Raw genomic sequence first — 13885 nt, forward strand, 5'->3', positions numbered from 1 at the left:
AAAGTTTCACAAAACCCTTTCCATAAACAATAGAACGCTCTTCATGAAGCAGAGTCGATAGTGCGATTCCGACTATATGATAAACATGCATTTATGAATCACTATCAAAGAGTGATCAAACCAGGTGTTCACGAAAAGGTGAGCGTATCCTGCACCGCCTTTCACAAACACATGCAAAGGCAAGTCAATTGTTCACTGAAAGGAAGTTGATTAATGTTCCTACTGTCGACCACTGGTCGGTCTGGTCCAGGACTATGTTTGTTATGGCTGGGATAACATGTTCCATTTCCTCACTGACACATCTGTCTCATATTGTGTTGTTTCCTGTAATTCTATTTGCAATAAACTACCAGGCAAAAGCAAGTATACACCTTGTCTTGGAGAAACAGGGCAGTTTCATGTCGAGGTTCAGAATTTACGGGGGGCACGGGTGGCCCAGTCGTCTAAGGCGCCGCAATTCGCTGTGCAGAGATGCGTCCCTTGGGCACGCCAGAAACCTATGATTGTGGGTTCGAATCCCTGTTCGCCCCGATTATGTTTCTAGGTTTGTCAGCACCATACCCGTGCTCGTGGGTTTCACCGAAGTGGTAACCGTCTAAGACCTGCATCACTTCGGGCTTTCCTCCCACATTAAGCTGACACGCCGTGATGTTACTGGAATACTGTTAAAAGCCATGTTAAACCCAACTCAGTCGGTCAGAATTTACGGTCGGGAACATAAATATGCAGGCACGGGGTTAAGCAGGTGAAAGAACAAAGTCAGTTGCTTTCTACGTAAATACCTATTAACCTACTAACACCCAAGAAAGACCCAATACCGATTCCTCTTGGTTTGAATGTTACTTCTGAAATAAACTGACGAAAGAAAAATCATTGGTATGTAGTTTGGAATTGACCCAAACATTGCAAACGTTTACAAAACGTTACTAGTCTGAGTGAGTGAGTGAGTGAGTCTAGTTTTACGCCGCTTTTAGCAATATTCCAGCAATATCACGGCGGGGGACACCAGAAATAGGCTTCACACATTGTACCCATGTCGGGAATCGAACCCGGGTCTTCGGCGTGACGAGCGAACGCTTTAACCACTAGGCTACCCGACTGCCCCTACTAGACTGAAAACAGTCATCGAAACACTGCAAACTTAAGGTCCAAAACACAACTATGATATCCGTCAAATACATCACGAACAACCATTTCTTGTTTGTTTAATTTTCAGCCACCATCTGACATGGTGTATAGTTTCTTTTGCCCGGCAGTGTAATTCATGTACAGTAAACTACGGTTATAACGAACTCAAAGGGACCACTAATTTTAGTTCGTAATAACCGTAGTTCGTTATAAGCATACATACAGCATATATACAAGAAATGACCGGGACTAAAAATAAGTTCGTTATATCCGTCAGTTCGTTATAGGCGTGTTCGTTATAAACGTAGTTTACTGTATTCGATCTTGTATGCATATACCAGTCCAACCTGTTGTGTATTTTCAATGAGTGTATTTTATAGGGGTCTTCACAATTGTCATGGGTATATTTGCGGTGCTCGAATTGTAGTGCTTGCGTGTCATACTGTACCCCGATAATAACCACGGTACACCACTCTCCGTTCCAGGCCGTACCAGTCATTTGTTAAAGGCCTTTATCTGTCATCATGTTCAAGACGGGGGCACGGGTGGCCCAGTCGTCGCGATTCGCTGTACAGAGTTGCGTCCCTTGGGCACGCCAGGAACCTTTGATTGTGGGTTCGAATCTCGGTTCGCCCCGATTATGTTTCTAGGTTTGTCAGCACCATACCCGTGCTCGTGGGTTTCACCGAAGTGGTAAACGTCTGAGACCTGCATCACTAGGGGCTTTCCTCCCACATTAAGCTGACACGCCGCGATATAACTGGAATTCTGTTATACCCAACTCACTCACTCACTCATTGTCCAAGCAATATAATAACCTTTAGTGCTGGTCGGTAGTAGCACTGTTGTCTAAGGCGCTGTACATTGGTCTTTTAACATTGAAGAATCGTGGGTTCGAGTCCAAGATTAATCTCCATTGGTACTCTTGGTCTGTAAGCACCACAAAAATGGTCCTGGATGTCGCCGAACCACCACAGGTCAACGACTTGCGACTAAGACAAAAGATCAGAACATCTTTTCTTGTCAATGTTCATGCAGTCAAGTAATCTTGGAAATTTGATATTTAATGAATGGACCAGATCACGCTCTAAACGTGTGTTTTTTCAAGATTTACAAAATATCATTTACCTATTTGCAAAAATATACTTTCGTTGTCGGAATAATACGTCCGCTGGCACACGATCAGTCAGGTCGAACGGAAGCATTGATGAAATGGGGTTAGCCTAGTCGTTATAGCGATCTTTTCGTCCCCCCCCCCCCCCCCCCCCTCCCCCCTACAAAGTTTAATGTTTCCTGCCATGATGCTTCTGGAATAAGGCTAAAAGCGGCGTAAAAACATACTCACTCACCTTGTCATAACCAAAATTTGCTTTCATCGAAATATAGTGACGTATCGATGTGAACAATAGATATTTCAACTTCAATAAACAACTCAGCTAGAATTGTCTTGTCCTGTTTTGTGTCGTTTTCACAATATTCCCGCCATACATGACGGCTGTCACACGAGGGTACGGACAGGTTGGCAATGTGTATATGATGTGTGTTTTAAACGACTCATCTACCTGATACTGTGGGGCGGTCGGGTAGCCTGGTGGTTAAAGCGTTCGCTCGTCACGCCGAAGACCCGGGTTCGATTCCCGACATGGGTACAATGTGTGAAGCCCATTTCTGGTGTCCCCCCGCCTTGAATTTGCTGGAATATTGCTAAAAGCGGCGTAAAACCATACTCACTCACTCACTCACAAGATGAAACCTACATGTTCTAAGTCATGTGGTAAAAGTTGAGTGACCCATCACGATTAATTTCATCACCAACCATCTTAGAGACTTACAATTTTATGACACCAGCCTACAATCAAATTACTCCAGCCACCTATAGCCCATACTCACTCACTTACTCTACCTGATATTGTTTATCCTGTAGCAGCTTACGTCCTAATGCCCATAAATATTTAAGAAATTTTTAATGCACTTGTTATATTTAGGAAGGGCGAACCCATCCCGTTTCCTTTTGTAAACGGCATGTCTTCAGTATTCCAAAATAGCTGCTTATTTTAACAAAGAAGCACTCATACATCGCTATATCCGCCCGATAATGCATGAATTCAATTTAAAATGTCTAAATATTTTACTCTTATCTAGCGGATAATACAGTCCACACGGTATGAAAGACAAATAACCCTTTGCCTGTATAGGATGTTCTCAGTGCAATGTTGCTTTTTGTGTGAGTGAGTGTTGACATTATGGTATTGTTTTTTGGTTTTTTTTGTTTGGTTTGGTTGTTGTTTAACACCGCACTCAGCCTTATTCCAGCTATATGACGGCGGTCTGTAAATAATCGATTCTGGACCAGACAATCCAGTCAATAATATCATGAGCATCGATCCACGCATCAACCAAGTCCGATCCCGTTAGTCGCCTCTTACGACAAGCATGGTCGCCTTTTACGGCAAGCATGGGTTACTCGAGTCTGATGTCATGAGCATCGATCCACGCAGTTGGGATACGATGACATCCATCAACCAATTCAGCGAGCCTGACCACCCGATCCCGTTAGTTGCCTCTCACGACAAGCATAGTCGCCTCTTACAGCAAGCATGGGTTGCTGAAGACCTATTCTAACCCGACCCTTCACGGGCCATTTTGTTTGTGTGAGAGGATCTTTGATTTGTTTTGATTTGATTGTGTTACATGTTGATTCCCAAGTTGATACGCGAAGGTTGACCCAGAAATTGAATCGTACAGAATTATATTGTGAAATCAGAAAGTTACAAGATGAAGGAAGAATCAACAAATTACATGGAAATACACGGGATTAGGGCTACACTCATGAAATGCCATACAATGGATGAACTATTTGGCAGCAGCAACAAATAACAGGCTCAGTTGTACCGACAGTTCACTCACGAATGTCCAGGATTTGTCACAGTGGAATGTCTTGAAGCATACAGGGATGACGCTTCTTTTCGATACGCCTCGAGTCCGCTACGGGGAAGTGAGTGAGTGAGTATGGTTTTACGCCGCTTTTAGCAATATTCCAGCAATATCACGGCGGGGGACACCAGAAATGGGCTTCACACATTGTACCCATGTCGGGAATCGAACCCGGGTTTTCGGCGTGACGAGCGAACGCTTTGGCCACTAGGCTACCCGACCGCCCACTACGGGGAAGACGTCAGGCCGTAAATAGAGGCCTCGAATCGCCTTCGTCGCACCCGTATACAGGTACAGCCAGACTTCTAGAAACTGCTCGAACAATGTAAGTCTCGGAAGTGAATCGACAAGCTCCTTACAGCGGAACTCTCTATATACGGCTCTCATGGCAGAAAGCTATGAATAAACAATGCCATTTAGAAAGCTGTCAAATGTAACAAATGTTATATTTGGGATAACACTTTTTTAGTAAAGTACAGATCGCTGACTTTGTGTGCTGGCAAATAGGTGCCTCACTCCGGCAGTGTGGGTTCGAATCCCGGACGGGATTCAGTACGAGAATCTCTACTTTACTAAGAAAGTTTTGACCACTTTCTAAATGGCATTGTGAATTCACAAATATTTCATGGGGTGAGTTTACCACATGCATTTAGTGTTTACTATGATACCGAAATGCTGTAACCTTGTAGACAACCATATTAAAAAGAATTGGCAGCGTACAGTAAACTGGATGGAATCATTGTCGTCACACTCAGTCTGAGGGCATTCTAGTGATACGTAGTTTGAATAAACATGATCTTGAAATATATACTAATATATTTTAGATATAAAATCTATTGTTGAATTGTTGGCATCACAATAGGAAGATGCTATTGCATCAATGTTCACCATCGGGACACAAGCCATAAGCCTCCTCATCCTGTTACCCTAAAGCAAAATAACTTTCTTGTTAAGTTCATCCATTGTCTTTTTATGAATGTCATTTTGTATGTTTGGTGATATAGTCAAGCAGTTGTACTATCTTACTCCAGTGATGGTTTGCCTGCACCAGATTCGACAACGGAATCTACATTATAACAGTAACAGCAACTGCGTCTGTCTCCCTTGTCTCTTCTGCTTCAAACAGAACACGTGGCTGACGGGAACGACGCTACAACGTTTAAACCTCCAGTTTCAAACAACATTTACATAAAACCGAATGAAAAGAAAATACATCAGATTGTCTGGAATCGTCCATGAGGTTCCTGTATACGGTTGTGGAAGCAGCTCGGATGTTCAAGGCAGCGCATTCCTCCCATAAAACCAGACATCGCCGGGGAATTATTTTTGTGGCTGGGCGTTTATAGGATTTCTACTCCGGGTTAGCTTCCCACAAATATCTGATAGTTCAGAGAATATACAGGTATCGACAAAAACAGCCCAGTGAAAGTACACACAGGTAAAAGCGAAGTTTCCACTGCGGTATTATGGAATCTCTAAGGAGAAGATGGTGCGTTCCAGAGCTGCGTCGGGCGCAACTGATATCGATATTTCCGGCTACGGCATTCTGCCCACGTTTATTTATTCGTGTTTATATGTTAATCCGATTCCGCTTGATTTTCAGATTCCATAGTATTGGGGTTTTCTTGCATTCCAACCTTTTAGTTCACCTTCAGATGGGAGGTTACTCTGACTGACGGGTAGGAGCGTAAACTAATAGTTTAAAATTTTAACTGAAATACATATAGGTACATTGTTTTGCCCCTGCCGCTGTGGGGCTACCGGGGTATAAAACGTCTTCAGCAACCCATGCTTGCCATAAAAGGCGACTATGTTTGTAGTAAGAGGCGACTAACGGGATCGGGTGGTTAGGCTCGCTGACTTGGTTGATACATGCATCGTATCCATGTATGAGGGCGGCGTTCAAATAAACAAATATATATTCTTTGTGTTTGAAATTAGCATACCAAATTAGTAATTTATACCGAATGCTCTTTTACCCGACCCCGTTTATCCGGACCTTCCGCCTTACGAACCAATTACCGTTGATAACCTCTGTATTTAAAGGAGCAGTGTGATATATCCGAGATGCGTTAATCCACAATTTAATAAAAAATCAGGGACTGAACATCCTCTCTATCCCATGGCACGCATTTCGCAATCTTAAATTACCTGCCCTTGATTTTCATTAACATTTTACCGACCAATCAAACGTCGAGGTAAGGAAATGGGTAAGGGAGGTAACTCAAGTGCTTAGAAACCAAAGCCACCGCTAGTTGTTATGGACATGAAGCTTTCAGTTTTTTATGGACACGAAGACATCCTTTCTTCTGCGCGTCAGTCAGTTTTTAAACGTTGAATTCCTCGCAAACTCTATCGTAACCAATGGCCGCTGTGATGTCGACATCGGCAACCCAACATTGATGCTCGTTTGTAACTCGTATTCTGATTGGTACGTTAGACCTGGTAGCGTAGCCACTCAAATTAACTGCCAATGGGTACCGTAGACATATCTTTGATAATCAATAAATTTGCTTTTTTCGGCATGAAGTACAACATTTCAAACATGGTAGGGTCATGTGATTGCAAGTTCATTTCTTACCCACTCTTCAATGAACCAAAGTATTTTTACTCAAAATTACCAACCATATTTAACAACATTTCAAGTTTCAATTACCTAAAAACAAATAGTTTCTTTTGCCCCTCGGTTTATATCGGGACAGACCCGTGAAGATCCGGGGTAGAATACTCCATACCATACTCACACATTCACCACAATAAGATGTGATAGCTAGCCCGTGAACATCCGGGGTAGAATAGGTCTTCAGCAACCCATGCTTGCCGACAAAGACGACTCTGCTTGTCGTAAAATGCGACTAACGACTTGGTTGAAGCATGTCATTGTATACCGATTGCATGGATCGATGCTCATGTTGTAATCACTGGATTGTCTGGACCAGACTCGATTATTTACAGACCACCGTCATATAGCTGGAATACTGCTGAGTGCGGCTTTAAACAACACACAAACAAACCAACTATATCGGGACGGTCCTAAATGTCGGGGTGTCGCTGTACTGGTCTGTTCTCTCCGTCCCAAGCCACTCAGGACGTTTACAAGACATTTTGGCAGGTTTTTCCCTTGTTTGAGTGTTCCATAATGCATGCACCATTTCTTTTAGACCTTTGTAGTCGTCTACTCCAAACCTCTTCTTCCCAAGAAAGCTTATTGTGCATGAAGAATGTATCTCAAGATCTGTTGGGATATATAGCGCGATAGACTTCTGCAAGCCACCTGTTCCATGTGGACATCTTGATTTGTAAGCAACGGAACTGCCAGCATCACAAAAACACAACTTATGTATCTTTCCTTGCCAAAAGGTACCATCGACTTCAGCAGCAGGGGTAGCTTCAGGCTAGACTCGGTTCATCCCGTGGAAAGGTCACGGCAGGTTCCATTGTGCTTACTCATGTTCTATAGCTGTTGGTAGCCGATGGACAGTGTATTCTTTTATCATACAGTAATCCCTGGTTTGACACCTACAAAGGTACAATACGTGTAGGCTATTCTAGATGTACCCTGAGACGACACTTTTGTATCATTGTTAAATGCGAAGGAAATCTCGCTCACACTTCCGATTTGTGATTAGATTTCAATCAGTGAGTGAGTATGGTTTTACGCCGCTTTCAGCAATATTCCAGCAATATCACGGCGGTGAACACCAGAAATGGGCTTCACACATTGTACCTATGTCGGGATTCGAATCCGGGTCTTCGGCGCGACGAAGCTTTAACCACTAGGCTATCCGACCGCCCCAGATTTCAATCAAGATTTCCTTGTACTTTCTATAACTCCAGATCAGGATCAAGGAGGAGTGAGTATTGTATTTCGCCGCTTTCAGTTATAATGTGCATATTTTGAGCCAAATCTACAACGTAAAGCACGTTCGAAACGCTACAATATTCTCCTGATCAATGGATCAGCGTGTATTTCATTTTCATTCTCCTGTTTTCGTATACAACTTGGTGCTCGTCCGTTTGTATCATGACAATGGGATTCACAAATAGTTACCAAGTCCAAGTCGAACCAGGATCTCTGGTGTTACGAGCGCGTCTTGATCACAAGAATATCCCTCTTACACACACATTCGATCCGTGAAGATCCGGGTTAGAATAGGTCTTCAGCAACCCATGCTTGCCGTAAAAGGCGACTATGCTTGTCATAAGAGGCGACTAACGGGATCGGGTGGGCAGGGTCGCTGACTTGGTTTGATGCATGTCATCGTATCCCAGTTGTGTGGATCGATGCTCAATCACTGGATTGTCAAGTACGGAATCGATGTTTTACAGACCGTCGACAGTGCGGCGTTAAACAATAAACCAACACACACACACACACACACACACACACACACACACACACACACACACACACACTTTAAAGGTCTACGATCAGGTTTACCGTGAAAGACATTCGTCATGCTGGCAGGCTAGATTGGTGATTTTGAGAAGCCAGCCAATATTTGTCTATGATTGTTTTAATATATGTTTGCTATTTTCAGTTTTCACCGTCGGTGAGTATATCAAAGTTATTTACCGGTTGAGATGAAAACTGACTTAGTTGTGTTGTTTTAGAGAGTTACAGTACTTGTATAAACGATTCGGGAGGTCTGTGAAACGGCTCGCTTTGATCTACGTGCGATAGGAAAGTCGTTGTGTGTTTTGGTTACAGTTTGCTTGTGCAATTACGTATTTGTTCAGTTTGTAAACATATTATACTTTTGTTCAATAAACAGCAGCCAATTGGCTTATATCGTGTTTATGTGGTGGAGTGTGGAATTGCCTTCAACCAAATATAAGCTCGTCAGAACCTTACATGGAACCAAAATACCTTTTGGGGAATGGTTGTAGAAATGTTCTTTTAACGCCTTTGACAGAATGAAAACACCAATTATGTCAGCGTCCGCGGTTTGTCGAGCTGTGTCACGTCTTTTCATGGTCTCTAACGTCAAAACGTTGGATGAGTTTCTTTGAATAAAGATCTCTTCGAAGTATTTGTATGAGTGAGTGAAGATTAGGACTCTCCCCTCGTCCGAACACTGCCCCCCTCCACGTGTCCCAACACTGCCCCCCCTCCACGTGTCCAAAAACTGCCACCCTCCACGTGTTCCAACACTGCCACCCTCCACGTGTTCCAACACTGCCCCCCCCCCCCTCCACGTGTTCCAACACTGCCACCCTCCACGTGTCCAAAAACTGCTACCATCCACGTGTCCCAACACTGCCCCCTCCACGTGTCCAAAAACTGCTACCATCCACGTGTTCCAACACTGCCCCCCTCCACGTGTTCCAACACTGCCACCCTCCACGTGTCCAAAAACTGCTACCATCCACGTGTCCCAACACTGCCCCCCTCCACGTGTTCCAACACTGCCCCCCTCCACGTGTTCCAACACTGCCCCCCCTCCACGTGTACCAACACTGCCCCCCTCCACGTGTTCCAACACTGCCCCCCCCCTCCACGTGTTCCAACACTGCCCCCCTCCACGTGTTCCAACCCTGGTCCCCTCAACGTGTCCAAAAACTGCTACCATCCACGTGTTCCAACACTGCCCCCCTCCACGTGTTCCAACACTGCCCCCCTCCACGTGTTCCAACACGGCCCCCCCTCCACGTGTTCCAACACTGCCCCCCCCCCCTCCACGTGTTCCAACACTGCCCCCCTCCACGTGTTCCAACACTGCCCCCCCCCCCCTCCACGTGTTCCAACACTGCCCCCCTCCACGTGTTCCAACACTGCCACCCCCCACGTGTTCCAACACGGCCCCCCTCCACTTGTTCCAACACTGCCACCCTCCACGTGTTCCAACACTGCCACCCTCCACGTGTTCCAACACTGCCACCCTCCACGTCCTCCACGTGTTCCAACACTGCCACCCTCCACGTGTTCCAACACTGCCACCCTCCACATGTACCAACACTGCCCCCCTCCACGTGTTCCAACACTGCCACCCTCCACGTCCTCCACGTGTTCCAACACTGCCACCCTCCACGTGTACCAACACTGCCCCCCTCCACGTGTTCCAACACTGCCACCCTCCACGTGTACCAACACTGCCACCCTCCACGTGTTCCAACACTGCCCCCCTCCACGTGTTCCAACACTGCCCCCCTCCACGTGTTCCAACACTGCCCCCCCTCCACGTGTTCCAACACTGCCCCCCCTCCACGTGTACCAACACTGCCACCCTCCACGTGTTCCAACACTGCCTCCCTCCACGTGTTCCAACACTGCCCCCCTCCACGTGTTCCAACACTGCCACCCTCCACGTGTTCCAACACTGCCACCCTCCACGTGTTCCAACCCTGCCCCCCTCCACGTGTTCCAACACTGCCACCCTCCACGTGTCTCAGCACTGCCACTCTCCACGTGTCACAACACACTGACAGTGAGAGGACAGACACTACACGTGTCCCAGCACTGCCACTTTCCACGTGTCCCAACACTGCCACCATCCACGTGTCCCAACACTCCCTCTCTCCACGTGTCCCAACACTGCCACCATCCACGTGTCCAAACACTCCCTCTCTCCACGTGTCCCAACACTGCCACCATCCACGTGTCCAAACACTCCCTCTGTCCACGTGTTCTAACACTGCCACCATCCACATGTCCCAACACTGCCTCTCTCCACGTGTCCCAACACTGCCACCATCCACGTGTCCCAACACTGCCTCTCTACACGTGTCCCAACATTGTCACTCCCCACGTGTCCCAACACTGCCTCTCTACACGTGTCCCAACATTGTCACTCTCCACGTGTCCCAACACTGCCTCTCTACACGTGTCCCAACACTGCCTCTCTACACGTGTCCCAACAAGGCCACCATCCACGTGTCCCAACACTGCCTCTCTACACGTGTCCCAACATTGTCACTCCCCACGTGTCCCAACACTGCCTCTCTACACGTGTCCCAACACTGCCTCTCTACACGTGTCCCAACACTGCCTCTCTACACGTGTCCCAACAAGGCCACCATCCACGTGTCCCAACACTGCCTCTCTACACGTGTCCCAACATTGTCACTCCCCACGTGTCCAAACACTCCCTCTCTCCACGCGTCCCAACACTGCCACCATCCACGTGTCCCAACACTGCCTCTCTACACGTGTCCCAACATTGTCACTCCCCACGTGTCCCAACACTGCCTCTCTCCACGTGTCCCAATACACTGACATCAGTGATAGGACAGACAACACCCAATCAGCACACTGCTCCCCTCCCTCGTGTGCCCCGCGCCACTTTGAAGCTATTTACAGCCATATTAATAATAAACCTCACATGTCATTTGTTAGTTTGCCAGCATTGCTGAGGCGAGATCACTAACACAGATATTATTTTAGTCAAAATAGTTCACAGTGAGACGCAGTACATCTCGTTGGAGTATAAAGTATTTGTTGTGTGAGTACACATACGCAGTTTAAACAAGTCGGTGGGTATCTGCTTCAGCGGAGGGATGGCATGCATTTTATCTCTTTGATGATGTTTATCAAGATGCATTAACTCGGTATTTATGAAATAATTGATTGAAAAGTAAATAGCATAAACAAATGTTCCAAGTAAATATGTGGCGTTGGTCTTAGGCATTTTACTTAAAACTTGTAAAATCTATCAACCCATGGATGGAATTTAAAGCGAATTACAATGGTGAGTGAGTTTGGTTTCAGGCTGTATTTATGTTACTTGTGATAACATAAAGACCGAAGTGGGATTCGAAGATCACTGAATATGTATATGGCAAAGGGACGCCACTCTTTACACTGTTGCTTAATGAAACATGCAAACGACGAGTTGAGGGAGACACTACTTTGAACAGCAGTCCAGGTAGATCACGGCGTGTCAGCTCGATGGTGAAGGAAAACAAGAAGTGATTCAGGTTTCAGACGTTCGCCGGATTGGTGAAATCCACAAGCTCGGGTATGGTGCTGACAAACCTAGAAACATAATCAGGCAAACCGGGATTCGAAATCACAATCATAGATTCCTGGCGTACCCAAGGGACGCAACTCTCCGGGCCTTAACAGACTGGGCGACACCGTTCGGATTGACAGGTCTTCAGTGTTGTAGAAGATTTGTGTGTATGTTGTTTGACGCCGCATTCAGCACTATCCCAGCTTCTTCTCGGCGGTCTGTAAATAGTCGAGTCTGGATCAGACAATCCAATGATTGACATCATGAGCATCGTTCTACGCAACTGGGATACGATGACATGCATCATCCAAGTCAGCGAGCCTGACCCGTTAGTCACCTCTTACCACAAGCATTGTTTCCTGGGGACTTATATCCTTACCCCATTGGTTTCGGTACGAGTGAGCGTCGTGAGCATATATGATATTTGTATCTCAAAAAACGAACATAATCGGGTAGTTTCTAATACAAACAAATAAAGCAGCGATATAATTATTTTAATATATAGATAATTAATGCATCAATTAACAGAATTGATATACAAAGACGCAATAAACCAAGTCACCGAGCCTGACCACCACACGGTTATCTATAGTCTATAACCCAATACGGCAGTGTTATAGACCAGCACTATCGACTGAAGTGAAAATGTCGATTGCGCAAGGAGCATAACTATGAGGCAGTGCCCGCATTCTGTAGTTCCCCTCTCATCAACAATGACTAATCGGCAGGGAGCCCGATGATTGTGAACAGCGGCTAGTGGAATATTTGCAACGTCTATACACAACGAAGCTCGATGCATTGTTTAGCGTTCTGCAGTTCGAGTGTATGGAGATGGTTAACCTCGGCGTGTTTGATGTCTAAGAATACATGGCACAATACGAATGTCAGATACCTGTAACCTAGACTGGTAATACCATTACCGTACAGGTTCCCGTAAATAATCATAAAATCTGTCCAATGTTATTCAGAAAAAGGATCAATCGATGAGAAAATATTTATCTTGATTATATTTTTATTTTCATTATTTTCAAATCCGGACATTGCACATTTAGAGTATTACCTGAAAGGTATGTATAAAAATTACAATGTTTTTTTTATTATATATTTCATACGGGTATCATAGCCGATTTGACATGCTTCATATCAATGAGTAACTCACAACAGGCGCGGGGGGGCGGGGGGGGGGGGGGGGGGGGGGGGGGCACGGGTGGCCCAGTCGTCTAAGGCGACGCGATTTGCTGTGTAGCGTTAAACCCAACTCACTCACTCACTCGCTTACAACAGGCGACTGTTTCAGGATAGTAACGTTTGTAGCCTTTCGGTGTACACATATTCCCGACATCTTAGTTCTGGTAATCTAGTAATTGCTTTCTGCTGCAATAAATATGTTCATTATTCTAAATATATTCTTAAAGTGGCTATTCAAAGTTTTATTTTAAAATTCTCATTTACAGGTCTAAGGGTAGAAAGTGATAATCTCATGTGTTGGCAAAAATGTGAGCATATCTTGCCTCACCGGTGACTCCCGTCACAAAAACATGCAAAGGCAAGTCAATTTTTCACCTAACAAGACACAATAGGGAATTGCATTTGACATCATTTTGTCCTCTACGTGTCTCCCATGAACATGTTTGAAAGATTTACAAGATTTAATGTTGTAACCCGGAACAATGAGAGACTCAAATCGAGCACCTTGGGACCATTTGCTTCCGTCGGTTTGAGTTTGCGAAATTTGTCTCTGTTTGGGTCTATTGCAGTCGAGGGTGTTCGCCCGTGCGACTCGGTTTAGGTTCGATTCTGACATGGATACGCTATATGAAACCCATTCATAGCGTCACCGCCATGAGATAGCTACCAAAACTGGCAAGCAA

At 45.4% G+C, this 13885-nt stretch overlaps 1 protein-coding gene across 1 annotated transcript; it reads left to right on the forward strand.

Annotated features, from left to right (window-relative positions):
• Positions 1–7099: 7099 nt before the first annotated feature.
• LOC139466961 (uncharacterized) lies at positions 7100–13474 on the forward strand. The gene is made up of 4 exons (XM_071248678.1): positions 7100–7174; positions 8604–8615; positions 9120–10490; positions 13469–13474. The coding sequence occupies exons 1-4, from the start codon at positions 7100–7102 to the stop codon at positions 13472–13474; spliced, it is 1464 nt and encodes a 487-aa protein (XP_071104779.1).
• The last annotated feature ends 411 nt before the right edge of the window (positions 13475–13885 follow it).

This window comes from Haliotis cracherodii, unplaced genomic scaffold, assembly GCF_022045235.1.
Source record: "Haliotis cracherodii isolate W230 unplaced genomic scaffold, xgHalCrac1.p SCAF_19, whole genome shotgun sequence".
NCBI lineage: Eukaryota > Metazoa > Mollusca > Gastropoda > Lepetellida > Haliotidae > Haliotis > Haliotis cracherodii.